The following is a 27,482-nucleotide window of genomic DNA, read 5'->3' as shown; positions in this document are numbered from 1 at the left end:
CAGCTCTTCAATGGAGCAATGGATGCCAACATTGGATTTTTTCTTTTACTGTAACTGTATACAGTCAGTTCTTCTGTTGTTTTGTATGTAGACCACTGTATGTACAACTTTGTGTTGTTTGGGATGTACACTGTGTACATTGTTTTTGTGGGAAAAATAAAATATATTTGTTACCCATGTAACAAGGGAGAGGAGTGGGACAAGGACAAGGGCAAGGGAGAGGAGTGGGGCGAGGGAGAGGAGTTAGAATGTGTGGTGGCGCTCAGAGAAGGGCCAGAGCTAGGGTAACTAATGAAATAAGGGCTACTATAATAGACCATGTCATAAACCATGGGCTATCATACAGAGAGGCTGGTGAAGGAGTACAGCCAAATCTCAGCCGGGACACGGTGGCATCAATTGTTCGGATATTTAGAGAAACCAACAGGTAGGATATTGCTTCTCCTACTGCAAAGTGTAAATAATTTTACCATGTATTACAGTGACTGTGTGCCTCCGGTCTCTAATATGTAACTGTATTTTGTCCCTCTAAGGATTCAACGTCTACCTCCCACAGGGGGCAGAGGAAAGCTCCTGAATGAAGAACAGGAACTTGCTATTGTCAACATGGTGATTGCTGACAATGAAATAAAACTGAAGGACATTCAGTCCAGAGTTATAGAGGACAACCTTGTCTTAAGAAACATTGCAACAATCAGCACAACATCCATTTCTCGGACTCTAGCTAAACACAGAGTCCAAATGAAACAATTATACAAAGTTCCTTTTGAAAGGAATCAAAGAACTCCGTCACCAATACGTCCAGATAAGGTTATGCAATACAGTCATTACTGTACTATACATTGTGTGTTTTGCAGTAAACTACTCTATAAACTTGGAGTACATTAGGACATACAGTAGATATACAGCAAAGCATTTACATACACTGTGTCTGATTACTTTCAGAGAGTAATGGAGTTGGAGGCCAATCAAGTCCCACATGTAATGATCTACGTTGATGAGGCTGGCTTTAACTTAGCGAAAAGGCATCGGTGCAGAAGAAACATAATTGGCAAAAGGGCCACAGTTACTGTGCCGGGCCAGAGAGGAGCCAACATCACCATGTGAGCCGCAATCTCCAACGATGGTGCACTCCTGCATAAATGTGAGATTGGCCCATACAACACCAACCGCCTTCTCCTGTTTTTAGAAGACCTGCACGAAAGACTTGTGCCAGAGGTAGAAAGGGCACAGGTGAGAGACCACTTGCCAATATACGTGATCACATGGGACAATGTGGCATTCCACCATTCCCGTGCAGTCACAGCATGGTTTGATGCCCATCCTAGGATGATGTCCCTTTTCCTTGCTCCTTATTCCCCTTTCCTCAACCCCATTGAGGAGTTTTCTCATCCTGGAGATGAAAGGTTTTTGACCATCATCCACAGGACCAAATATCCCTCCTGGATGCAATGGATGCTTCATGCCAAGCCATCACAGCTGAACACTGCCAGGGTTGGATAAGGCATGCCAAAAGATTCTTCCCACGATGCCTTGCCAGAGAAGATATCAGGTGTGATGTGGATGAGAACATGTGGCCAAATGCAGAAGACCGGGCAGATTAGAAGATGACTTTTTTTTTATTCTTCTGGTGCTTTTTCTGTTCGTATATTTTGTATTTTCACATAATAAATGGCAGCTATATTGCATATTTTTGCTCTCTTGCAGTAATGTCCTTTTGCAAATAAAGTCTTTATTGCAGCAATTCTGTCTCTGTCTTCGTTTTTTCATTAACCGTACATTCTATAAAGCACTCTAAGATGGGTCTTTTTTATTGAATTTCTGCAGCAAAAGACCTAACCCCAACAAAACAAAAATGTAGAAAGGCTTCAAAAGAAACTACAGTGCAAAACACAATCTATGATCAATACAATACTGTCTGTTGTATAAGGGCATACCTGACTGAAAAGGAGGATTGATAGAGAGATGTAGGTGGCTGGCTTGAAAACCAGTGGAGGTGTCGGTGAGAACAATCCAGTCCAGTCACTTCAATTACACAGCATCTTTCTTTATTAATGTATGTGTGTGAGCGTGTGGTTTCTACAAGAACAGAAATACAATGTTTTAGTTCACAATAAACATAACATGAAATCCAAAGGAAATAAAGGAATTTAAACAATACATGAAGTCATCTACTCATAATATAATCTCAAATACATATGTAAATAACTAAAGAACATGCCTAAGCAAGAAATACAGCAAAATAAACACATTTAGGATAAACTTAATACAGAATAATAATTAAGTGTCAAAAAAGCACTTACATGGTCAAATACACACACGCAGGGAAAAACAAAGGAAGAACTCAGTCCTCTGCACAGTGCATCCATGTGCACCAGAATGAAGGTGCTGTGAGCACAGGTGCAATTTATAAGGCCTGATAGTGTCCTAATTGGCTTGAGATTAGGTGGGTGGAGCTAAAACTTAATAGGAAAATTCACAAGCTAAGGGGGGTGTGGCACATGCTTGGCACCTTGACGCTTATGCCGAGTTCAGACTGCATGATTTTAGCCCCGATTTTGGCTCGCCGACAGGTTTTGAGAAATCGCCGACAAATGCCCGAAATCACAGGCAAATCGGTGCTCGTTCACGCGAGTGACAATCACGCAGTGTGAATGAGCAAAGACGCGATCTGAGAGAATCACAGACGAGTCGCCGACGCCCGTGAGATATTTGGCATGCTAAATATCATTCTGGACCTGTCGGCGATTCAAAATCCTGCTGTGTGAAAGTGTTCTGACTGAAAACTACATCGGCGATGACCGACAGCCAATGAGAGAGCCAGATACAGAGCAGCGGGGAGTTCGGGGAGGAGTTATAGACCACAATATTAGTATTTTAATAGATATATTTACAATTATATCAAACAGAAACAAAGCACAAACATTTGCTTGACCAGCAGCAACAGCAGCACATTGCAACATTATTTATTTACCCCCAACTCTCTTTGCAGAACACACAGTCCTTGCTCCCCTTGTCTTCCCAGCCATTTCCTCACGCATAATGTTTTTCTTTTTCTCCTTTTCGCTGCAAATCAGTGCACAGACAATTTGGGTCGCAAGCTTCTTGCAGGCTATAATTTTTAATAACAATTTCAAACTCGCGCGAAAACTGCGGTCTTACGAACGCGGATTTTGCGTTATTTCCTTATCACTTCTCGCGTGTGTTTGGTTGCGAAACGTAGTTTGCGGGCCAGACAGGAGTTGTCGGCGATTCTTCCTCCTGAAAGTCATGCAGTGTGACTCCTGTCGCCGATGCATCGTGCAGTGTGAACACACCAGCAACTGAATGTTACCCTGGAAAGTCATGCAGTGTGAAAAGAACAGTGACCCGACTACTTTGAAAATCGTGCAGTCTGAACTCGGCATTAGGGACACACAACTTCTCAACACTGTCACATATAATACAGGTTCTGTAATTCCATCTGATGATAGTGTTTTTATGACATTGTGCTATGATTGACTAAATCTTCCTGTTGGACGAGAATATATGTTAGTGTTTTGCAAAATTATTTGATTTTGAGACATGTTTGCAGTGTTTTGGTAGACATAGTGTATTGTTGCTAATGTATTATTGTATTTTGAAAATTAGTGTTGGAGTTTAGTTTACAATGTGTGATTTTGAGCATGAAATTACAGTTTTTCTCGATTGTTTACACACATTTTCTGAAAGCATGCCTCATATTCTCAGAACTCTACACACAAATAAAAAAACACACACACAATGGGCAAAACCCCTCAATTCTCCAGCAAAATGAAACTTTACATTCAAAACAATGTTATTTCTTCTCAAAATGGTATTTTGTTTTCAAATGACACACACAAACCATCACATGAATAGACATTCATAAGAACCAGTTGAACACTGATGTGCTCAGTGTAAAACACTATGATGAATGGAAAACACTTCTTCTCCATTCATCATAATGACTTGTCCTTTTTTTGTTCAGTGTTACACTTACTACAGACAGTACATACTGTGTTTTGTAAAATATTTGAGAATATATTGTTTTTATACTCAGAACACACAAATACACGGGTAACAAATATATTTTATTTTTCCCACAAAAACAATGTACACAGTGTACATCCCCAACCAACACAAAGCTGCACATACAGTGGTCTACATACAAAACAACAGAAGAATTGACTGTATACAGTTACAGTAAAAAAAAAATCCAATGTTGGCATCCATTGCCCCATTGAAGAGCTGACCTGTGGCCCTTTTATGCTAAAGCTCTGATTGCTAATTGTAAAACTGTGTGACGGGTGTTTGCCCATGTGAAGAGTCAGTGTGCATATTTGAATGGCAGTGTGTTCCTTGTGAAAACAAGAGATTTTCTGCATGAAAATTGTGCCAAAAGCAGAGCATTGTGTGTAGTGTTTTGAAAAAAGTGTGTTTTAGAACTACAATTTGAGTGTAAAGCAGGAATTGTGCTTGTAGTTTAGCAGAATTGGTTCAGGGGGCTGGTGAATGAGTTACATGTTGTGGTCATTGTGTCTCAAGTACCAGTATTTGTGTGTAAACAATTGAGAAAAACTGTAACTGTTTTGCCAGTTGTGTGTTGTAGGCGTGTTGGTGCGTTAAGAGTTTAGGAAATTTGTTAAAATTATTGAACAAATTGTCATAGCGATTGTAAAAAAAAAATTGTAACACCAACCAATCATGGCTTAGGCCTATAAATAGGCAAAATGTCAAGTTATAGGTTTATCGGACTGTGTAATACTATATTCACAACCAAAAATGCTTACAGTAAAAAAATAAAACGTTTGGTTTCAATTTTGCTTTTGTGCTTACCGTGAATTTTTCAACATCTTTCTGCCAATTACTTTCAATCTTGTACAGAACTGTACATGGGAGCTCATGAAAGAAGAGCTTTAGGTTTTGAATAACTGTGTGTATATTATGATATATTCAAAAATATAATATTATGGCAAAGGTGTTTGCAACGTAAGCCAAATATTTGCTTTTGAGTTGTGTTTGTGATATTTTGAATGCAGTGCTTCATTTGTGAGGCATTTTGCATTTTGTGTGTGCAATTCTTGGATTTGTGTGTAAAGTTTTGAAAAAAAAGAGGCAAAGTTTTGAAAATGTGTGTAAGCAGTTGAAAAAACTTTTAGTTGAACCAACTGTTCAAAATTTAGATGCAACAATCAACATGAAACTTTGAGTTTTGATCTGCAAATAGAGGCTTGTTTGTTGTGTTTGGAAAAATGTTGCACAAATGATTGTGATTTTTGTAAAACCAATTTTAAAAAAAGAGATGCGATTGTTTTTTCCTGATATATTAAAGTTTCGGTTGTCCTTATGAACTAATGTGAAAACATTTGAAAATCCTGTGCACAGTAGTTTGATAAAATGATGCATGTGATTTGGAATTTCCATGAAATGAAGGAAAATGTACAACCTGTTTAGGACAGTTACAAAGTGTTCAGATCACTCTGTTAACTGTTTAGAGAACAGTGACCTGAGTTAGAAGAAATGTGTCAAATCGATTGAGAAAAACTGTAGTCATTGTGCAAATTTTAGACAATTACTCTTTTGCACACATGTGCCAAAACATGCAATTGGCTTAAATCAATAAGAAATTCAAATCTGATGTGAACAAGAAACGAATTGTTCAGAGATTTTAACTTATTGTTCTGATAAAAAAAAGTCTCGTTTGATAATTGAGCCAAAGCGACTGAGAAAAACTGTAAACTCCTGCTCCCTAGTGGCTAAACATGAGAACACCAACGGCAGGTCCAGTGTTGACCTTCAGAGGGCGCTTTACAGCTCAGAAACCGAAGCCTTCAGCCGTGTAACTGGGGGGAAATCTGTACACAATACATTATAAGCGTTGAAATCTATCAATTACAATTACTGGTACCTAACATATAAAGGGAAATCCTTATCAGTCGCAAATATCAGTGACTGACCCATTCTGCCATTCAGCACTGAGAAAAGAAGCGCGTGCCACGTGACAATAACGAATAATGATACTGAAAAGTAAAATTGCAAATTTAAAATAGGAAAATTATTATTTAGATGCATCGAGCATAACCAGTCAAACAATACTGTGGGATTATATTTTATTACGTTAATAATTATTTTATTAAAACCTAGTTTCTTATGTAACGGTGCTGTGTTTTTATATATTTTTATATATATTTATTTATGTATAGCATTGCACCTGGTGTTATAGTTTTCTCGCATCCAAAAATAGAACAAAAACGAAGAAAAAAAGAAAAGAAAAAAACCCCTCTAAATCTCGACACATCATCGCGACGTCATGTAACAATACGGAAGTGAAACTATCGAGTCTGTACCTGAAACAAACTGATGGTGCTGTACTGTACATGCACGACCACATATTCTGTCCCGAAAAACTAGTTAAAACTAATAAGCAAATGCAAAAAGAAGTGTTTCCATTCAATTGTCTGGTGTGTTTTTTTTTTTTTAGCAAAACGCTCGAGCAGGTGTATAAAAACAGCAGTAGGCTATATGTAGTTGTGTAGTGTTGCTTTAAAAGGAAGAAGAACAACAGCTTTAAGCAGCATTTATTCTGTCAATGGTCTGAAGCTGATATTATGGATCAGTACTCATTGGTGAGAGTCATTGGCGAAGGATCTTTTGGTCGAGCTCTCTTGGTTCAGCAAATAAACGAAGAGAAACAAAATTATGTGATGAAGGAAATACGACTGCCAAAGGTAATGAAATCGGAATAATAAAAATAAATGCAGTCTGTTCGTGTATGAAAGAGGTTCTGTGCTGTGTTGTGTTGATGTTAAGATCTCATGCATGTATTATAGGCTGAGACTGGGATGAGGAACAGCAGAAGAGAAGCAGTGCTTCTGTCCAGAATGAAGCATGCAAACATTGTGGCATTCAAAGACTTTTTTGAAGGTTTGTCAAGAGTGTTTTATATACTTCACAAGATCAAAGGCTGTATAAAAACACATGGTCTCTCTCTCTCTCTCTCTCTCTCCAGCTGATGGTCATCTGTACATTGTGATGGAGTTCTGCAGTGGTGGAGATCTTCTTCAAAGGATACGGCAACAAAAAGATGTTCTGTTCTCGGAGGACGTGGTATGGCAAATATAGTACCCTTCTCAGATTAATTCTTTAAAGTAGTTGGGTTTATAACACAAGAATTGGTCTAGTCATATTTCAAATACTGTATATATATATATATATATATATATATATATATATATATATATATATATGTGTATATATAGGCTATATACTGTATATATATATATATATATATATATATATATATATATATATATATATATATATATACAGTATTTGAAATATTACCAGACCAATTCTTGTGTTGTCCAATTCTTATATATATATATATTAGGGCTGTCAAAAGATTAATCGCGATTAATCGCATCCAAAATAAAAGTTTGTGTTTACATAATATATGTGTGTGTACTGTGTATAATTAAATTTGTATATATAAATACACACACATGCTTGTATATATTTAAGAAAAATGTGTAATTTTTATATAAAAAAATTATATTTATATATAATATAAATTATATATAAATATATACAGTATATGTATGCGAATATTTCTTAAATATATACATGCATGTGTGTGTATTTATATATACAAAATAATTATACACAGTACACACACATATATTATGTAAACACAAACTTTTATTTTGGATGCGATTAATCGCGATTAATCTTTTGACAGCCCTAATATATATATAACCTATTTTACTGCTATTCATATTTTTTATATTATTTCTATAACAATTAAGCACATCCCCCTCCCCTATTCACATTACTGCAATGTAAACTGCAGAAGAAACAGAAATATGTTATTTCATTTGTAATGTATTTATACATAATAGTTGTATTTTTACTGCTTTTAATTTAATTTATTCTTGTATAAATACAATACAGTATAACATTTTTGTAAAAATGTAATTCCATCGAATTACTAAATGAAAAGTGCAGTAATAAGAGCATTGCATATTGAGTAATACGAATATTACACATCCAGTATAACGGTAATGGGAGAAAAATAAGTCATATGTCTAAAAATGCATTACACTAATGAGAGTTTTGTGGGGAAAAGGTGTCTTGAAAATAATGTCACAATGCATAAAATAAAATAAAAATGTACATTTTATGTAAATATATTTTATTTATTATTTATTTTGGGCAATGTATGACCCAGATATATTTTTTGGTGAGAAAACTTCTTCAAAGTACCATAGAAATACCACAAAATATGATATAATTGTGCTACAGTTGTTAGTAGAATATATCTGTTTGGTTTTTTTTTTGGAATGAGTACTTGAACTTGATAGTAGATTTTAAATGATTAAGAATAATTAGGTAATGTGTGTTGTGTTTTGTTTTGTTTTGTTTTAATGTCATCTCTCGGTTTAGATCCTGAAGTGGTTTACACAGATGTGTCTAGGCACCAAACACATTCACGACAAGAGAGTACTTCACAGGGACTTAAAATCAAAGGTGCGTGTCACTTTGTGTCTGGTAACATTTTCTCAGTTTTTATTTATTATTTATTTTACAAAACAAATAGAATACAAAGAAAGGAAGCCTAAAGTGTAGTATTTATACTTTTTGTACATTAAGCTTTCAGCCACAACTATTCAAAGTCAAAACACAGTACTGTAATTACACCAACCACTAGGGGTGTGACGGTTAGTATATAACCGTGAGACCGACGGTTATAGTTGAACACCGTCATTAGAACTCTATAACCGCCAAAACCGTGTTATTAAAATATTATTTTACAAAAAACATTTATCATAGAGAATGTTTAAATACTAATTAAAAACAATTGTTAACAGTCTGTGTTATTAATGGTCTACGTCGTTTCCAACTGTATTTGATTCTTTGCCAAGTACCCCCTGACCGACCGCCAATCATTTTAGATAGAAATAAAAGCTATGACTATGATATAGTGATGTGCCATCATTATGAGATTTATTAAACAAATGAAAAACATTTGCAATAATAAACATTAGAAATAAACATTTGCAATAATAAGCAACGTATCATTACCGATAACTGATCGTGCAGTTTAGCCTGACTGGCCCCAAACATGTTTGATAAAAGAAACATATACAGTGTGTATATAGCCTATATGATGAGTATTACCTTTTAGCTCAAAAACAATTGTAATAAAAGATAGGATCATAAGATGCGCAATATATTGGGAGACATGGTTTTTACCACTTAATGAAGTTTTGTTTTGTTAATCGTCAGACATGATTTTTACCACTTCATTAAGTTTTGCTTTGTAGAAAGCCTTTCTTTAAAGCGAATTTCGTTTTGTACAAATTCTATCTTAATTTTAATAAATGTTTCATCATTTTTTTAATAAATAAAAAGCAAATATAGCAGACAATATAATAACCGTGACATGGAGGCGCTGGTGCGTCGCGTTCACTTGCATTGTGAACTAGAGCGTATCTCATCGTAAATGAATGAAACTCAGCGTAGGCCTATGCCTCATACATTAGCATTAAATATCTTTGCTGCATACTTTTTTTGAACAGACAAGGGCTTTCTTGCGACTCGCATCAGCAGAGCATTGCATCGTCCATAGACCGCAAAACAATCAGCGGATGGCGGGCGGGTGCGGCTTTTAAAATTTGGTCAAAAAACGTTGGTGCGGATGATACATTTTGTGATGCGGTTGCGGATGAAATAATACCCCATCCGCGTATCTCTATCGATAACAACATTGAACACTACACAAATATTTATTTTATTTTTTTTAATTTAGGCGATCAAGTAGCTAAACAGTGTCTGCTCGTTTATTCAAACTAAGTTGTCCTATAACAGACGAACGTCGTACCACCCTCCCCCCCACCGGCACACCCCTACCAACCACATCAATATGAGATTCAGGAGGAAATTGTGATCATCAGATAATTTTTTTCCATCATTTTCAATAGATTATTTTAACTAAAACTTTAACAAAAAATATGGGGTCAATGACATGACTCTCATTTTTGGTCTGGATCTATTATTTTATTAAAAATACAGTTTATACATACAATAACTTGAGGTCACTTCACTTACTCATGATTTCTCTCAACATGGAGAGCTGTCAGTCAATACATGAGAAAACAAAGTAACTTGTGTTACTTATTTGAAAAAGTAACTCAGACATTTTGTTGTAAATTTAAAAGTAATGTTAACTAGTTACATAAAAAAAAGTAATCTGATTACATAACTCGCATTACTGGTAATGTGTTACCCTAACATTACCCAAACACACCCAAAGATTATAACTTAGAAAAAAAAAAAAATTATGTCTACTAGGCTTGGGCGGTATCCAAATTTTGATACCGTCAAACCTCCTCCCTATTTTACCGGGGTATACAGTATTACCGTGACTAATTAAAAGTCATGACATAAAGGCCCGTTCACACCAAGCACGATAACTATAAAGATAACGATAAAGATAACTATATATGCGTCCACACCAACGACCGATAACGGTCTTTTTATTCTAAGCACGCGCGCGCCCGGATGATCCAGATCCATTTTAAATGCGCGAGACCTTTAAATTAGAATGGATTCTGATTGGCTGTCAGTGTTTTATCGTTGACAGCTGGAAAAAAAATCGTTCTGAAAGTGATCCCAACGATATCGTTCCTCATATCTTTATCGTTATAGTTGTGGTGTGAACTCTGTTATTCTTTAATATGGAGAACGATTTTTAGAATTATATCTTTATCGTTATCTTTATAGTTATCGTCCTTGGTGTGAACGGGCCTTAAGGCTCAGACAGCGTCACCAAACTGTTGGCTTGTGCCACTGTTCAGAAACTGAAAACCAGATCGGGCAAAAAAAAAAAAAAAAATAAAGCCCGTCCGAGCCCGGCTGGCGGCATTAAATGTAATTATGAGCCCGAGCCCGATTTAGACTTGACTATTTTTAATACGTGGGCCATTATAATAAATTAAGCAAGCACAACATTCAACATTCAATCAAATATTATTAAAGATTTATTATTATTAATAAAAATTTTCAACATAATATCTCATTATTTTGAAATGTGTGCGTGCAACAAGCAAGAAGTGTATTTGTAAATCCGGTGACATGCGTCCATTGATTTTTATTAATACAACTTTTCTGTCAGCGTCTGCTGCAAAGATTAAGTTGACGATCGCCATCTCCTAGTGAACGCACATATAGAGAGAGAAATGCAAATCATGGATTACATAATCAGAAGGTATAGGCTAGCCTTTTTCTTTTCGTTTTGAATTGTTTCGTTTAAAGAAATTGACGATCGGCATCTCCGTAGTGAACGCGCCTATGGAGAGAAATGCACATCATGGATTAATCAGAGAGTATGCTGCCTATATTTCTTTTCGTTTTGAATTGTTTCGTTTAAAGAAATTGACGATCGCCATCTCCATAGTGAACGATAGAGAGAAATGCACATCATGGATTACATAATCAGAGAGTAGGCTAGCCTATTTCTTTTCGTTTTGAATAGTTTCGTTTAATGAATTTGATGATCACCATCTCCGTATGAACGCGCATAGAGAGAAATGCACATCATGGATTAAATAATCAGCGAGTGGCCTATTTCTTTTCGTTTTGAATTGTTTCGTTTAATGAAATTTCAAGCTTTATTTAGATATAGGCCTATCTGTCATGTCTGTGAGGCATACACTGAGTTTCGGTTAATTTATGATGAGATTTCAATGCAAGTGACCGCGGCGCGCCAGCGCACGATCATGTCATGATTATATTGTCTGCTATATTTGATTCTTATTTATTAAATCCAGTATATTAATATTAAATATCTGACTCCTGATGCATCCCATCTTACTCGTGCTTACACTTTTCATTATCAACATAGAGGAAAAAAATAACATCATAATATTTTAACAAATATGAACTAATGCGCTTATTTAATGAACTCGGGGCAAAATGCATCCTCGCAGCAGTGAGTGGGTGGTTGTTTCGGAGATGCGACATTAGGTTAGAGGTGTTTCCATCTCTCGCGGTCACCTTTTTATTGCACAATTTACAAATTGCCTCGTCAATATTTACCGCCTCTCCCTTCTCTCTCTCTCTCTCTCTCTCTCTCTCTCTCTCTCTCTCTCTCTCTCTCTCTCTCTCTCTTTCTCCTCCACACTGTCACTTGATGACAACCACACATAAGCATTTTTAGGCATTAAATAAATTATATTTATATATTATATATAAGTGCCGGTAATGACGGTGTTGAAACTGATACCGTTGCTATTTTAAGACCCCGCGGTATACGATATTACCGTAATACCGCCCAACCCTAATGTCTACACTGCTAATTAATATAAAAATAAAATAAAAATGTTTGTCTGCCAAATCAAAGTCGTGTGGTGCAGACAATAGCAAAAACTTCAAGGTTTGGGATAAATAAATAAAAAAGTCTTAGCATCTACAAGACCTGAGACCTGGTTTTAGTTACAGTACTGTGATTGGCTTTTGTATGCCAGTGTTTTCAGATCAAAATTACAGTCTAAAGAATGGAAGTTGTGATTTAAGTATAAAAGTCATTAATGGATTAATGATGCATGCCTGAAAGTCAATGCTAGTTTCTTTCCCATTTCCATTGCAGAACATTTTCCTGACAGACAGTGGAACTGTGAAGGTGGGGGATTTTGGTTCGGCTTGTACTCTTAACAGGTATTCAGCCAAATGTGTGTCATTCGTTTACAATTCAGTGCAAGAACACAGCCATGTGAGTGACAGGTTTTGATATGCACTGATTTTATATGTATTTCTGCAGTGCAAAAGCATTCGCTCAGACCTATGTGGGTACTCCATATTATGTGTCTCCAGAGATATGGGACAACAAACCTTACAATAATAAAAGGTACAACTTTCCTGATAATAATTCCCACCAGCTTTACATTTGAAACTACATTTGGACTAATATGCGTGTATATTACAGTGACGTCTGGTCTCTTGGCTGTGTCTTGTATGAACTTTGCACCCTCCAACACCCGGTATTTTCCTCTTGACATTCTCAAATTGCATAGTTGCAATGACTTTATGCATCAGACGGTGTATAGAGTTTCACTTCTATAGTGTGTTTTAGATTATTAAGGAACTTACCCTAACTTTCCATGTAATATTTTACTGTCACCCGTCCCTTCATCAGTTTCAGGCTCGTAGCTGGAAGAGTCTGATCTTGAAGGTGTGTCGAGGGGCGTATGCACCTTTACCCGGTCACTTCCCCTATGAGCTACACTACCTCATCAAACACATGTTCAAGACTAACCCCAGAGACAGACCCTCAGTACACACAATCCTCAGCTCTCACCGCGCGTCCCGACTGCTGCAGAAACACCTGACGCCAGAGGTATGTTTTGAAAACACTTCAATGTTTTATGGAGCGATTCAGGAGGAAATCATGATCAGCAAATCAGATTGTAGATTTCTTAAAGGGTTAGTTCACCCAAAAATGAAAATTATGTCAGTAATTACTCACCCTCATGTTGTTCCAACCCCGTAAGACTTTCCTTCATCCTCGGAACACAAATGAAGATATTTTTTAAATTAAATCTGAGAGCTGGATCACTCCTCCATATGCTTCTAAGGGACTGAAACTTGCCGGCCCAGAAAAGTTAGTAAAGACATCGTTAAAATAGTCCAAGTGACTACAGTGGCTCAACCATAAGTTTGTCAAGCGACGAGAATACTTTTTGTGCACAAAAAACAAACTTAAGGTTGAGCCACTGTAGTCACTTGGACTATTTTAACAATGTCTTTTACTTTAATAGTCATTGTAACAAAATTACAACCAATTTCTGTATGTCTCAATCCAGTAAGCAGCTTATAAAAAAAATAAAAATTTGCTTAATTTAAATCCAGTAATTTATAAACAAAATAAAAACTATAAATCAAGATAGAAGTCAAGATTTAAAAAACTGTTGTGATCATTAAAGTGCATAAGTAAGAATATAAATAGATCCAAGTCAATAGATAAATGAGTGTTAGAAGAATACTGGTGGCAAGTATGTGATTTCATTCATCATTTTCATTAGATCATAATTTTGACTGAAACTTGAAAAAACTGTATTACGGGTCAATGACACGATGCTCAATTTTGTCTGTATGTATAGTTAAAAACATAAAAGGTAAGCAAAAGTAATGCAAAAGTAATCTAACGCATTACTTTCCAGAAAAAAAGTAACTAAGTAACACAATTAATTTTTTAGGGAGTAACACAATATTGTAACGCATTACTTTTAAAAGTAACTTTCCCCAACTCCGGTCGCAAAGTAATTACTTGAGAATAAGTACCTACTCAGAGAGAATGTGATTTCGAGAAAAATCTCTTAAATAATATCAAATAATTTGACCTTTTACCTTTTGATTAGGTCAGTTCAGGTAAAAGTTTATATGTGTCTTTGGTGCAGCTCCCTAAAAACTTAATGATATTTAAGAATTAATAATACAAAAAAATGCTATTTACATTGAAAATATTTTTAAACATCTTTGGAAATAATTATTAAAATGTGTACTCAAATTTGCATGTATTGAAGGTGTAAGGAAAAGATGTTATTACTTTGATGGTTAGAGACCGCATGACAACAGAATTTTTTTGGGAAATGGCTTTTCAAAACTACATTAAACACATGGATAAACTAGATTTGAGCTTTTTCTTTTCTTTATCACATTACTTAAATTACATTGATGATAATTTACAGCAGCTCTTAATTCCTCTCTTCTTTTTGCTGGGCAGAAAAAGGAACTGGTGGGAGAACGAACACGCCATTGGAGAAAAGAGGAAGGAGAGAAAGTGGCCATGTTTTTAGGCCAGAAGAGTTTATTGACCACATCTACCACTGAAGGTACACTTGCTGTTACAGTTTTTTACGATTGTTTACACACTAAAATAAAAATTTCCACACAATTTGCAAAATTCTACTCCAAGGAGCAAAACACCTCCACAGATTTGCACAACATTACACACAATGTCTGCTTCACCCTTTTTGCAAAACATTACACACAGTGATTTGTAAAACTCTACACACATTTTCACACCTTAGACACAGTTAAGGATTGTGAGGTTACTTCCTTGTCATTACAAAGCCCCGGATTGCCAATGACAACACTAATGAAAGAATTGGATAAACACAACCACCAGGTGTGGAAGCACACATGTGCTAATTTGAAAACGCAACACTCAGGTGTGCTATAAAAGGCAGCAGGTGAGTTCACCTGTCTTCAACAAAAATGGAAGGAGCTAGAAGTAAAAGAAGAAGAGTGAGAATGAGAGGGGGAGCTCAAAGAGGAGATGAAGGAGGTAGAGGAAGAGGAGAAGGAGGTAGAGGAAGAGGCCCAGGTAGAGGAAGAGGAGAAGAAGGAGATAGAGGAAGAGGAGAAGAAGGAGATAGAGGAAGAGGCCTAGGTAGAGGAAGAGGAGAAGGAGGTAGAGGAAGAGGCCCAGGTAGAGGAAGAGGAGAAGGAGGTAGAGGAAGAGGAGAAGAAGGAGATAGAGGAAGAGGAGAAGGAGATAGAGGAAGAGGCCTAGGTAGAGGAAGAGGAGAAGGAGGTAGAGGAAGAGGAGAAGAAGGAGATAGAGGAGGAGGCCCAGGTAGAGGAAGAGGAGAAGAAGGAGATAGAGGAAGAGGCCTAGGTAGAGGAAGAGGTAGGGAAGGACTTATGCCATTGAAGACATAGCCTGTGATGTGGATGAAATCTTATGGCCTGATCCAGCCAGACGGAGAGATGATGAATAGTTACAGTATTCTTGTTGCTTTTACAGTAGTTTTTCTTCAGAGTCAAAGTGTATGTACTTCATGCAGTAATTTTTATTTGTCTACAGATTTTATTTGTTTCATTGATTTCATTGTTGGTTGATTACTGTAACTGATTATAGTAAGAAATACTGTGTAAGTATTGAAATAAATACTTGAAATATTCTGTCTGCTGCATCAGTGTTGTGCAGTGCTTTGTAAGTTTATAGTAGGCCTATTTGTGTACATTCTCCCTATATCTCAAACTAATCATGAAGAATGTTGTGGGTATGTCACTATTTTTTTTTTGTCATATAAATTATCCCTTACATAACAATGTCTGGCCAAAAATCTAGCACATGCTATTTCCTAAAATTAGTTTTTTTACAAATGTGTTTTATATTTATCACAGCTGTGTGTAACTGGCTGCAATAGTGTCTGATCATTGAGGACTGTGTTGGTTAAATGAAAACTAATAGCATTTTCACAAATATGTGTATATGTTTTGACTGAAGTGTGTATGTTTTGACTGAAGTGTGTCATTTTGCAAACAATCTAGGAATTATGCAAATTGAGTGTGGTGTTTGGATAATTGTGATTCTGTTTTGAAAAAAAGAACCCGGTTTTCAAAATTGCGTGTAAACAATTGAAAAAAACTGTAATATTCCTAATTTTAGTTCAAACTTCACCTGTAGTGAATCAACCTAACCGTTTAACAAACTTATTCATTTGTGGTCAGGAGCTTTGCAAGTAGGACAGTCCCGTATGGAAAACAACAGCAGTGATGACCCAGCGTCTCGTAAGAGGTGGGCAGTCGGATCGTGTAATACAGTGCTGGGGGTCCTGGGAAATGCTGACATCATTTCCACTGGTAGCATGGACACTGCAGAACGGCTTGACCTCATTTCAGGTACAGCAACACATGGTATTACAGTGTTTTTTGTTCATGTACCATGGTACTTTTTTTGAAAACCTAGGGAGATTCATGTAAATATCACTGTATATGAATATGGGAGTCATTTAGCAGCATGGTTTTACCGTATGGTACCACCACAATTCCTTTTTGTCTATGTATGGAAAATCAAAGTGAATATGAATTAAATTCCTGCTAAACATAAGCTAAATCTCCATCATTGATAAAATGGCGGTTAGTAGCTCAGGGTAGCGCTTGTAGTGTACGTGTGAATAGTGTCAGTTCTTGCATCCTCTGATTGTGTCACAGAGGCCGAGAGTGTGCAGACCCAGCAGAGACGAGCGAGGAAACAATGGGACAAAGATCCACCGGAGAGACTCCTGAGCGTTCTGGAGAAAGCACAGCTCTGCTATGGCTTTGAGACGTACACTATACACAGAGACGGTCAGTCTGCTCACATGATCACATACATCAGGGAACACGAGTTTGTGACATTAATAACAGTGGAGTGAACAGCTGACGAAAGGCCCCGATATACTTTAAGCGATATTGAAGAACGAACTGGTGTTGCGTCATTCTGAACAAATTCAGGCCCAAACAAAGTTTATTTTTTGTTCGTTTCGGGAGTTCGAAACAGCTTCCCAAAGCGAACTTTCCGGAAAAGCTACGGCTGGTAAACACCTTTGAACTACCATTGGTCAGTGGCGATGATGTAATAGGTGGGTGTGCCTCTGAGGCTCCGCCTTCTTAGACGTGGAAATCTTCTCCATTTAATTTCTTCCGTTGAGATCAGACGTCCACTAGTAAAAACAAACACTAGAGAGACGCTTTATAGTACAAAATATAGCTGTAATTCTAATTAAAAGAGACACCGACACTGTTTGCTTTTAAACTATCAATCGTATAAAGTGACTTTACTTGACTGGAGGGCAGTGAACTTATATCGGGGCCTTTAGGGAATTACATACAAACAGACCCTTGACTATTACTTTTTAGAAAGTGTTTCCTACACAAAATCATATTGTCTACACAAATGAAGACCTTATATTGTAAACCTCACTTTAATCTCAATTTAATCTGCCATTAGTTTTGAAATTAGTAATATTTGCAGAGTTGACGACTAGAAAAAAAAACACTTTTAATTTTATTTTTAATTATTATTTATATTTTTTATAAATTTTATATTTTAATATATTTATATTATTATTATTATTTTAATTATTTTTGACAATATGTTATGCTGCACATGACCTCATGTATATTACACTACCGTTCAAAAGTTGTGAAGGTGACGTTTTTTTTTACGTTTTTGAAATAAGTGTCTTCTGCTCATCAAGGCTGCATTTATTTGATCAAAAATACTGTAAAAGCAGTGATATTGTGAAAATAATATAACAATTTAAAATAACTATTTCTATTATAATAGATTTTAAAATGTAATTTATTCCTGTGATCAAAGCTGAATTTTTAGCATCATTAATTCAGTGTTCAGTGTCACATGATCCTTCAGAAATCACTCTGATATGCTAATTTAATGCTAAAACAAACATTTCTTTCTTCTGAAATTCTTTCAGGATTCTCGTAAGCTCAAAAGAACAGCATTTATTTGAAATAGATTTTTTTGTAACATTGTAAAAGTTAAAATGGTAAAATTCTATATCAATTGAAATGTGCTTATTGAATAAAAGTATGAATTTATTTATTTATTAAAAAAAAAAATCTAACTGACTCCAAACCTTTGAGAAAATTAGTGTTTACCCTTTTAAAAAAGCACATTTTATTGTTTTTCATTTCTGTCTGACATTTTAATTTGCGGCCTACGCTCCCATTTCACTCCCTGTAGGTGTTTGATATTGTAGATAAATATTATCTTTTATCTTTTGACATATCATGTCAGGAAAGACTAAAGTTCATTAAGTTTTCATGCATGCAATGTGGTAAGAAATTGTCTACCTACACTGTCTTAGTAAAATCCCAAAATGTTTTTTGTGAGTCAGTTTCATAGTGACCTAAATCTGAATCTGATAACATCTACAGCAACGTGGAGTAGAGCAAATAGTATTTTATTTCAATGCATCAGACACAAAATATCAAAGCAACATTCATTTTAAAGAAAGATACTGTAGCCCAAGCTCACTTTTCAAACAAAATAATGAATCAAAATGAAACTTTTTTGTGAACAGTATGTCTATTTATTGTTCTATTTTCTATTTATTTTTATATTAATCTAAGTATTTAAAAAAAAATACTCTAATGCTGTATTAGTTAACTTTAAAAGTTAAAGTGTAACACATTTTCTCAGCAGGTTCTTTAAGCCCAGAGCCTGGAGACAAAGTGGACGGCCCTGAGGAGACGATCACAGACTTCAGTCGACTGGAGCCGCGCTCAGATGATGAAGACACGTGAGTTTCTCCTGTTTTCCCTCTCTCAGTACTGTCTCATATCTCCATTATTTCCTATAAACCTCACATCACTCTCCTGACTGCAGGGATTTTGAAGAGGAGTGTCCGTATGACTGGATAAATGAACTAGAGAAGATGGTGGAGGAACACTAGCAACTCAAGTGTGTTATTGCACATGTAAAAAAAATTAATTTGTATTAGATTTGGAAGATTCTGACATAAAAGACATAAGACTGTCAAGAAAACATAACAGTAAGTGATTTCTAATTCCAAGAGCCTGTTGTAGTTTATTCATGAGAAAGATCCGCCTTTCATATATAAAAAAAGAAGACTGTTATTTCACGTGGGATCAAACGTGTTGAGTGTTGTCATACAGGTCAACATCTCATTTGTAACGTGTAACAATGAAGGTGTCCATGGTAACACATTTGTGTTTAATAACAGAAATCAATCAATGTCTCATTCTCAAAAATGCATTTATGATAAGTTAAGCGACTAAATACTAAATAAACAATAAAGAGAAGCATATGAATCTCACCTGTCAAGAGTCAAGAGCAGATATATATGTATATATGTATATGTATGTGTATGTGTATGTGTGTGTATATATATATATATATATATATGTTAAAACAATCCAAGCTCATGAAAATAATGTCATAATTATTTATTATATTTAATTATAAATAAAATAAAATTAATCTGAAAAGGCTCCATTTTATGTAAATTATAATTTCTCTTTTTTCTTTTTAATTTCATTGTGAAGTGACGATTAGCCTCTTTCTGCTGTCTTTTTTCCCCACTGTTTTGATTTTATTTTATTTTTTGATGAATATAAAGTTCAAAAGAATAGCATTTATTAGAATATATTTGTGAAACAAAGTATTTACTCTCACTTAAAAAAAGTAAGAAAAAAAACGTACTGAACTTACTGACTCCTATTTATAATGTATAAGTATAATGTAACAACAGCTGTAGAAACACATCTGAATCCACTTACTTATCCTGGCACACTTTTTTAAAATTTGGTCAAGAAGGTTGTGGAGAAAGTGTGTCTCTTTTCATGACCACTAGGTGGAATGCAGAATGTGCAGATGGAAAGATGGAAGCTGTTGCAGGTTTTGCTGGTGCAGGGAAATTGATGAGCTTCTAAAGACTTCGTAAATAAGATTAGATTTTCACCATGCGGAAATAACCGCTGCCTACAACCTGATGAAGATATGTTCCAATGATAAGTTCATCCTCCCCACATCTTGAAAGGAAACCCTGTCATTGACTGACAGAATGCAAAACACTTTCTCACATTACTGTAGATTTCATAGTATTATCGGTCACTGATATACTGTCATTCTTAGGTTGAAATTACTTTATGCAGCATACTGCAGCATATTTAGTTTTATGGGGCACATTATTAATATTTAGCTGTTGTTTGTTTGTTTTTTCTTATATGATCTGGGCCACAATGTGGAGCTGGTGTGTGCTGTACTGAACAGTAACAGTAGATACATTATTTTGCCTATATATTATATAGGGGTCAGTTGTTTTTCTTAAATTAATTATTCTTTTATTTAGTAAGGATGCATTAAATTGGCCAAAAGTGAGTGCTAAGACTTTTCACGAATATATTCTAATGAATGCTGTTCTTTTGAACTTTATATTCATCAAAAAAAATCTAAAAAGTATCACGGTTTCCACTAAAAAATTAAACTGTTATTGACATTAATAATAATTTAAAGTGTTTCTTGTTTTGTTTATAGAAAACAAATAGTGTACTTCTATTTTGGTGATAATTCACCTCATTTCTTATTTTGTTTATTGCTTCGTTAGGTGGACCATCCAAGTATGAGTGTTGATATTAGATGAGGAAAGAAAGGCTCAAACCTTGCACTTGTAAACCAAAACCTGTTCAAACCTGTGTATAAAATCCTGGTTAAATTATTCAAACTAAGGGCTCTCATGAAAGGAATGCTGCCACACTCTTGCCAAGGCTGAGAGGACTCAAAGTCAGTTTGCAGTTTTGCCAGCTCTGCTTGATTTACGAGTGGTCTCGGGCTGACTGTCGAGATGCTTGGTGTGCAGATAAAAGACCCCAGTTGTGTTCTTAAGGAAATGCTGGGCCAGCGTTGAAGCCTTATCTGAAAGCCACATGGAGTGCCTCAGGGACCAAGTCTAGGCCCTCGAGCCATTTTTAATTTTCCTCATTTACCTCAAGTTGAAGCTTGATGTCTCATGAGAGACGAAGATAAACATATAAGGATGTGAATGTAAATATGATAGTAACCCATAAACTCATTCTGAAAGACCCCTGTTCCTGTTATTGTGGTTTTAGGCTGCTCTATTTTGGCTTAGATGCTTAATAAAATGGACAGTTGTTACAACCCCGTATGACTTGTGTTTGTGGAACACAAAAGGAGACATTTTCAGTAAATAGGACTGTTCTGTTCTTTTTCATTCACATGCAGTACAATGAATGAAGGAGCCCTTCATTTATGATGTCAGATGATGGCCTCCATGGTCCTCGGATGGAATGAATTATATTTAGTGTAATTTAGACATTATTGTAAGTGAGTTACAGTGAAACAGACAATGTCTAGCCAACCAATGACTCGAGATGGTAGATATTGTGCACTTCAAACTGTTCTGAAAACAGCAATGCAAGGTCACCTCTGTGTTATTTTCTATCTGTATGTTCTATATCTCTACTTTTCAAGCAGAGACTACTGAATTACATTGAAGGAGATACCTGCACACACACTAGCCAGTGCGCCATTAAGCATTTCCTCTGCAGGATGGAGACGTGAAGTCATGTCTTTCGAAAGAATAACAAATCAGTAAAGAAAAGTTACATTGTTTTAATTGTAAGGCTGCACAATGCTCACACATTGCAGACACACAGTGTGTCTGCTGACTGGTTTTACACTCTCTGATCCTCTGTTGCATTTTGTGCAAATGTTCCCCGCTTTAAATAGTTCGTAGAAACAGAAGCGTAAGATCTGACCTTGAAGTGATAAAACGGGTTATAAAGGTGTGAAACCACTCAAGGGCTTTAGAGATGTTTTTTCTTTGCTTGCTTGCACGCATCTTTAGAATCAACAGTTTCTAAAGGATATCCTGTAGCTTCTCTTCGCTTTTCATCAGTTTAATGCATCCTTGCTGAATAAAAGTATATACATTTCTTTAAAAAAACAAATCTTTGAATGGTACTGTATATGCCTGTTATCTATATCAGCTGTTATTACACATTATACCACTTTATACAACATCTCTTTCTCGTTTGTCTCTGTCAGACTTTATTTTCTGCCCCGCACCTCTTTCTCTGTCTCTTTGTCTTCCTTATACGGATGGTCACACCACTCTCCCATTTACTGTCTGTCCGTGTCTGGATCAGACGCCACAGGAAGAGGATGAGTCCAGCAGATGGACACTGACCTACTGATCTCCGCTTTCTACAGACTCCATTAAGCTCTCTATTTATTTGTGTCACGACTTCTGAAATTGCAGACACAAAGCATTTATAAAATAAACTGTCTGGTCAGGTCTTCCTCTGGAAATGCTGAAATTGAACCTGAGTGTTCACTGGTGAATTTGATAGTGATTTCATAGTGCTGCACAAATCCTCAAAACTTTACAGATGCCCAAATAATGTAAAAAGTAAAAGAAAAATCTAAGCATTTGTGTTTTTCAGCAAGGATTCTGTTGTTGTTGTGTTTGTTGTTTTTGCATTATGATATTATTTTCATGACTTTAACTCTTTCCCTGCCAGTTTTTTATCAACACTTGAATATGGGTTAAGTTTCTTAAACAAAAGCAACATTTTGAGCAAAAAGCTGAGAAAAGGACTTTTTTTGTCAAAGACTACATCTGTATCGGATTCACAACAATGATCAAAACATAGATGGAGTCCATCAACACCCCTAATGCTTGCACAGTCCTGTAGCTCATCCTAGATATAGATACATTACTATCACAGACTGCATTTCCCATCATCCTCCCTGGCACATAAGTCACACACACCTGTAACTCATCTAGCCCTGATCACCAGCACTATATAGAGCCACACTCCCCCTCAGTCATTAGCCGCGTTTCCATTGCAGATTTGCGCTATTTGCTATTTTCTAAATGTCGATAAAAAACTTTTGCGAAATGCCGACGTTTCCATTAACCGGTGTTAAGGTCCTTTCACACTGGACGCGATTTTGACGCACAAATAATTCGCGCGATGGTTTTATTTTTTGATCAGCTGTTTGTGTAATGAGCGCTTCCACACCGAACGCGAATGTGCTTCGGCGAAAAAACTCCTTTTATTTTTTCCGCTTCGATGTCGATTTTTTTTGTACTTTTGCAGCGACAGAAAAGGCTTCAGCCAATCGCATACTACAAGGACAATGATTGTGTGGCGTAGCATTGCCAACCAACTCGGTTATCACGACTGAGTATGTTGTGTGATAGTTTTAGTTGTTGTATAGTCCTGTGCTGTGTTGGCTAGAAGGCTAAACTACATTTGGGATAGAAAGCTAATCGTCAAAGATAGAGATAGAGACCGTGTTTACGCAGCTCATGTGATGGGTTTTGACGCGAACTATTCGCACACGAACTATTCGCTTTTTCGTTACGCATTCGGTGTGAAAGGGCCTTTATGCGACTAAAACTCGTTCTCGCGATAAGTCATTCTAAAAATCATGGCGACAGACATTGGTAGGTTCACGTATATCATAGCCACTGCACTACCCGTTATTTATAATCGAAGGAGACGTTTCACATTATACAAGCATTCATGGCAAGGCAAGCCCCCTATACTTGGGAGCGGCCGCATATGCAGTTTTTCTGGTAAGTTATAGTGCGTGATTTCACAGAGGACCTGTGGATTCATAATTTCCGGAAGAACAATGCAATCGGGCCTCTTGCAGCACCTGCTGCATCATGCCCAAGGAAGTCAGTTTATATAAATAAAGGCATAGCAATAGCTGTTTATAAACTGGCGACCTGTGAAGAGTACAGGGTAGTGGCTGTGACATTTGGGGTTAGAAAAACAACTGTCCAATGGTGTGTGTATGGTGTGTGCCAGGCTATATGCACAAAACTTATGAAGAAGTACATTACTTTGCCAAATGTGCAAGAGGAACAACAGATTGCACAACGCAATTATGAGGCCCACAGAATACCTCAAGTCTACAGTGCAATTGATCAACGTGCAATTGATCGCATGTGTGTGTATATATATATATATATATATATATACACTTAAGTGTTGTGGGTGCTATGTCTTTAAAAAAATGCAACAGCTGAAATGGTGTGTAAACATGCTCAAATACCTGAACAGATTGGATGTGGCAAAACTGCAGCATTTTATTTTATATAATAAAATGGACTGTTTAATGGTAGCCTTGTAGGTACAGTGCTGTGCAGTTCTTCTTCTTTGAGTCCGTTGCAATTTCAGATGTTCTGCCAATATCTGGCGCAGGTCACAGCTGATGCGGTCGGTTCAGCCAGGTCCTGGGGGCTGCACTTGGGGGCGTTTTCACACTCCAGTAGGTGGGATATTGTCTGTACTGCTCCGCAGCTACACTACCGTTCAAAAGTTTGGGGTCAGTAAGATTTTTTAATGTTTTTAAAAGAAGTATCTTCTGCTCACCAAGGCTGCATTTATTTGATAAAAAAACAATAAAAAAACAGTAATATTGTGAAATATTATGACAATTTAAAATGACTGTTTTCTATTTTAATATATTTTAAACTGTAATTTATTCCTGTGATCAAAGCTGAATTTTCAGCATCATTACTCCAGTCTTCAGTGTCACATGATCCTTCAGAAATCATTCTAATATGATGATTTGATGCTGAAGAAACATTCATTATTAGTATCAATGTTGAAAACAGTTGTGTAATTTTTTTTTCAAAATTCTTTGATGAATAGAAAGTTCAAAAGAACAGCATTTATTTAAAATAGAATATTTTCTAACATTATAAATGTCTTAATTGTAACTTTTGATCAGTTTAACTCATTTTTGATGAATAAAAGTATTGATTTATTTCATTTCTTTCCCCCAGAAATAAAATTAAAATTCTTACTGACCCCAAACTTTTGAACGGTAGTGATTAATGTTACAAAAGCTTTAGATTTCAGATAAATGCTGTTCTTTTGAACTTTCTATTCATCATAGCATCATGAAATAAAAATGTAAATAACTGTTTTCAACAATGCCAGCTAGGGCACAAAGGCACGGGACTGGCGTTGTCTTTATACATCCCTTGATAATTTGGTATGGTGGGACCAAATTTTGGTATGGTGGGAGTGGCTCCAGCTTGAGCACACTATTCAGCTGTGGGGAAGCACAGGACTAGGGCAGTTGTGCGGAAGGTTGGTGGATCGGCGCCCCATTTTGAGTTTACCAGTTTGCGCAGGATGTTATTGTGAGTGTTGACCTTGGCTTTGGTGTTATGAAGGTGAGTTCTGAAAGAGAGTGTCCTGTCGAGTGTGACTCCCAGGTACACGGGGTGAGGATGGTTGGAGAGTTTGTAGCCATCCCATGAGATGCTCAGTCCTTTTTTCACATCTCGCTTTTTAAGATGGAAGCTGCATAGTTGGGTTTTTGATGGATTGGGCTTCAGGTGGTTGTTATTGTAGTAGGTTGTCATCTCTTGGAGGGCACTTTCCAGGACAGGCTCAATCTTCTGGAAGTTCTCCTGTTGGGTGGTGATGCAGAGATCGTCCGCATAGATAAAGCGGAGGCATTGTGAGTGAAGTGGTTGGTCATTAGTGTAGATGTGGAGGGGGGCCAGTATGCTTGCCTTGTGGTAGGCTGTTCTTTTGGGCTTTCCATTTGGTCTTCTAGTCATTTAGTTTGACAAAGAAGCGCCTGTTGTTGAGGAAGCTTTTGATGATTTGGCACAGGTCGAGGTCACCAGTCATGCCAAAAAGTTTCCTAATCATGGTGCGGTGCTGGACAGTATCATAGGCAGCAGTGAGGTCTATGAAAGCTGCTCCGATGATGAGTTTGCACTCAAAGCCGTCCTCAATGTGTTGGGTGAGGTTCAATAGCTGCCCAGTACAGGAGCGACCAGGACGTAAACCAGCTTGATCTTTAGTAAGCTTAGAGTATATAAGTGGCATTAGGCGTTAAAGTAATAGCCTCTCGTATAGCTTGTAGGTGATGCAGAGGAGGGAAATCGGTCTGTAGCTCTTTGGGGATGATGGATCCTTTCCAGGTTTGAGAATTGCGACAGTCTTGGCCTTTCTCTATACCGGTGGGATTATTTTCTTTTCCATGCATGAGTTCAGCATTTCTAGGAGCCAGGTCTTTGCTTTAGGTCCCAGGTGATGTATCATTTCCGTCAGTACATCATCGATTCCTGCTGCTTTCCCAGGTTTCAGCGTGCTCATTGCAGCTTCAAGTTCTTGTGGATCGAAAGGCTTGGTAAGTGCTCTGGCTGGTTGTGAGTGGTCCGGTACTGCTGTCCGGCTGTATTCTTCTGTGGGTCTGCACCGGTTTTGGCTGCAACCGTTTGCCACCAGCTGTGCTGCAACTGAGTTTGCTGTAACTGTTGTGAGCGTGGGCGGTGTGGTATGGTATGGAACATACATTTGGACACCTAAAAACCAGATGGCTTGTCCTGGCCAAAATGTGTGACACAGACCATGATTTCATGCCTACAGTAGCATGCTGCATTTTCCATAATATATGTGAGGGGGAAAAACAGCAGCTACCACCTGTAGCATTACAGGTACATCCAGCTCCTTAACAGCCTCAGGGACACACCCGGGATGAACCTGATGCTCCGGCTCTTGAAATCAGGCAGGTTCTGGTGAATCACCTGCTCAGGCAGTTACCCACCTGTGTAAAAACACACTTAAAACACCTGTCTTTACATTTATTTCTGTTGTTGCATATTTCTTATGAGTTGTGCATGTAATGGATGACCTATAAATTCTGGTAAGAGAGAGAGTGGTCAGGGGAAGAGGTAGATGACTGATGTTGGTGGTGGTACCAAGGTGACTGAGGTTGGGAGCTGGGAGGAGGTTGCTGTGGGTGATGGCTGTTGCTGGTATGTGGAGGGATGTTGTAGAAGGTAAGCGGGTTGCTGGCAAGCGAAGGGGTGCTGAGCTCCAGCCATAGCCTCAAGTGCACGAGCATGGCGCTCTGTCATCCTCTCAAAACATTTAACAGCACGATTGAGCACCTCAGTGATTGTGCTGAGGAAGGCTTGATCCGGCCGCGCCTGCTCCTTAAATATATTCATCTGGAGAGATGATCTCCGCCTTCTTGGCTGCCTCCAGCTCTCCTGACCTGAATGTGTAGATGATTCACTCTCCGTTTCCTCTGGAACATTTTGAGTATCAGGGGGTTCTTCATGTGGGGTCATGGGCTTTTAAGGATGCTGCTGTTAATCCTA

At 37.0% G+C, this 27,482-nt stretch overlaps 1 protein-coding gene across 2 annotated transcripts; it reads left to right on the top strand.

Annotated features, from left to right (window-relative positions):
* Positions 1 to 6,317: 6,317 nt before the first annotated feature.
* On the top strand, positions 6,318 to 19,627 carry nek3 (NIMA related kinase 3). 2 transcript variants are annotated; one of them, XM_081369929.1, is made up of 13 exons: positions 6,318 to 6,728; positions 6,831 to 6,924; positions 7,010 to 7,107; positions 8,443 to 8,526; positions 12,647 to 12,714; positions 12,818 to 12,904; positions 12,983 to 13,037; positions 13,193 to 13,393; positions 14,780 to 14,888; positions 16,516 to 16,686; positions 16,999 to 17,133; positions 18,995 to 19,091; positions 19,178 to 19,627. In XM_081369929.1, the coding sequence occupies exons 1-13, from the start codon at positions 6,609 to 6,611 to the stop codon at positions 19,242 to 19,244; spliced, it is 1,386 nt and encodes a 461-aa protein (XP_081226055.1). In that variant the 5' UTR covers positions 6,318 to 6,608; the 3' UTR covers positions 19,245 to 19,627. The 2 variants fall into 2 exon arrangements, with proteins under 2 accessions (XP_081226055.1, XP_081226054.1); XM_081369928.1 differs by having other exon boundaries at positions 6,324 to 6,728; positions 18,992 to 19,091; positions 19,178 to 19,361.
* The last annotated feature ends 7,855 nt before the right edge of the window (positions 19,628 to 27,482 follow it).

Source organism: Scardinius erythrophthalmus (genome assembly GCF_964197995.2).
Source record: "Scardinius erythrophthalmus genome assembly, chromosome: 7".
NCBI classification, from domain to species: domain Eukaryota; kingdom Metazoa; phylum Chordata; class Actinopteri; order Cypriniformes; family Leuciscidae; genus Scardinius; species Scardinius erythrophthalmus.
This window is presented reverse-complemented; position numbering and strand designations above follow the sequence as displayed.

Coding starts and splice junctions, on each gene's coding strand:
- nek3 (XM_081369928.1), top strand. CDS start 6,609: ATGGATCAGTACTCATTGGTGAGAGTCATTGGCGAAGGATCTTTTGGT. Junction 8,527..12,646: donor ACAGGGACTTAAAATCAAAG/GTGCGTGTCACT, acceptor TTTCCATTGCAG/AACATTTTCCTGACAGACAG. Junction 14,889..16,515: donor GACCACATCTACCACTGAAG/GTACACTTGCTG, acceptor ATTTGTGGTCAG/GAGCTTTGCAAGTAGGACAG.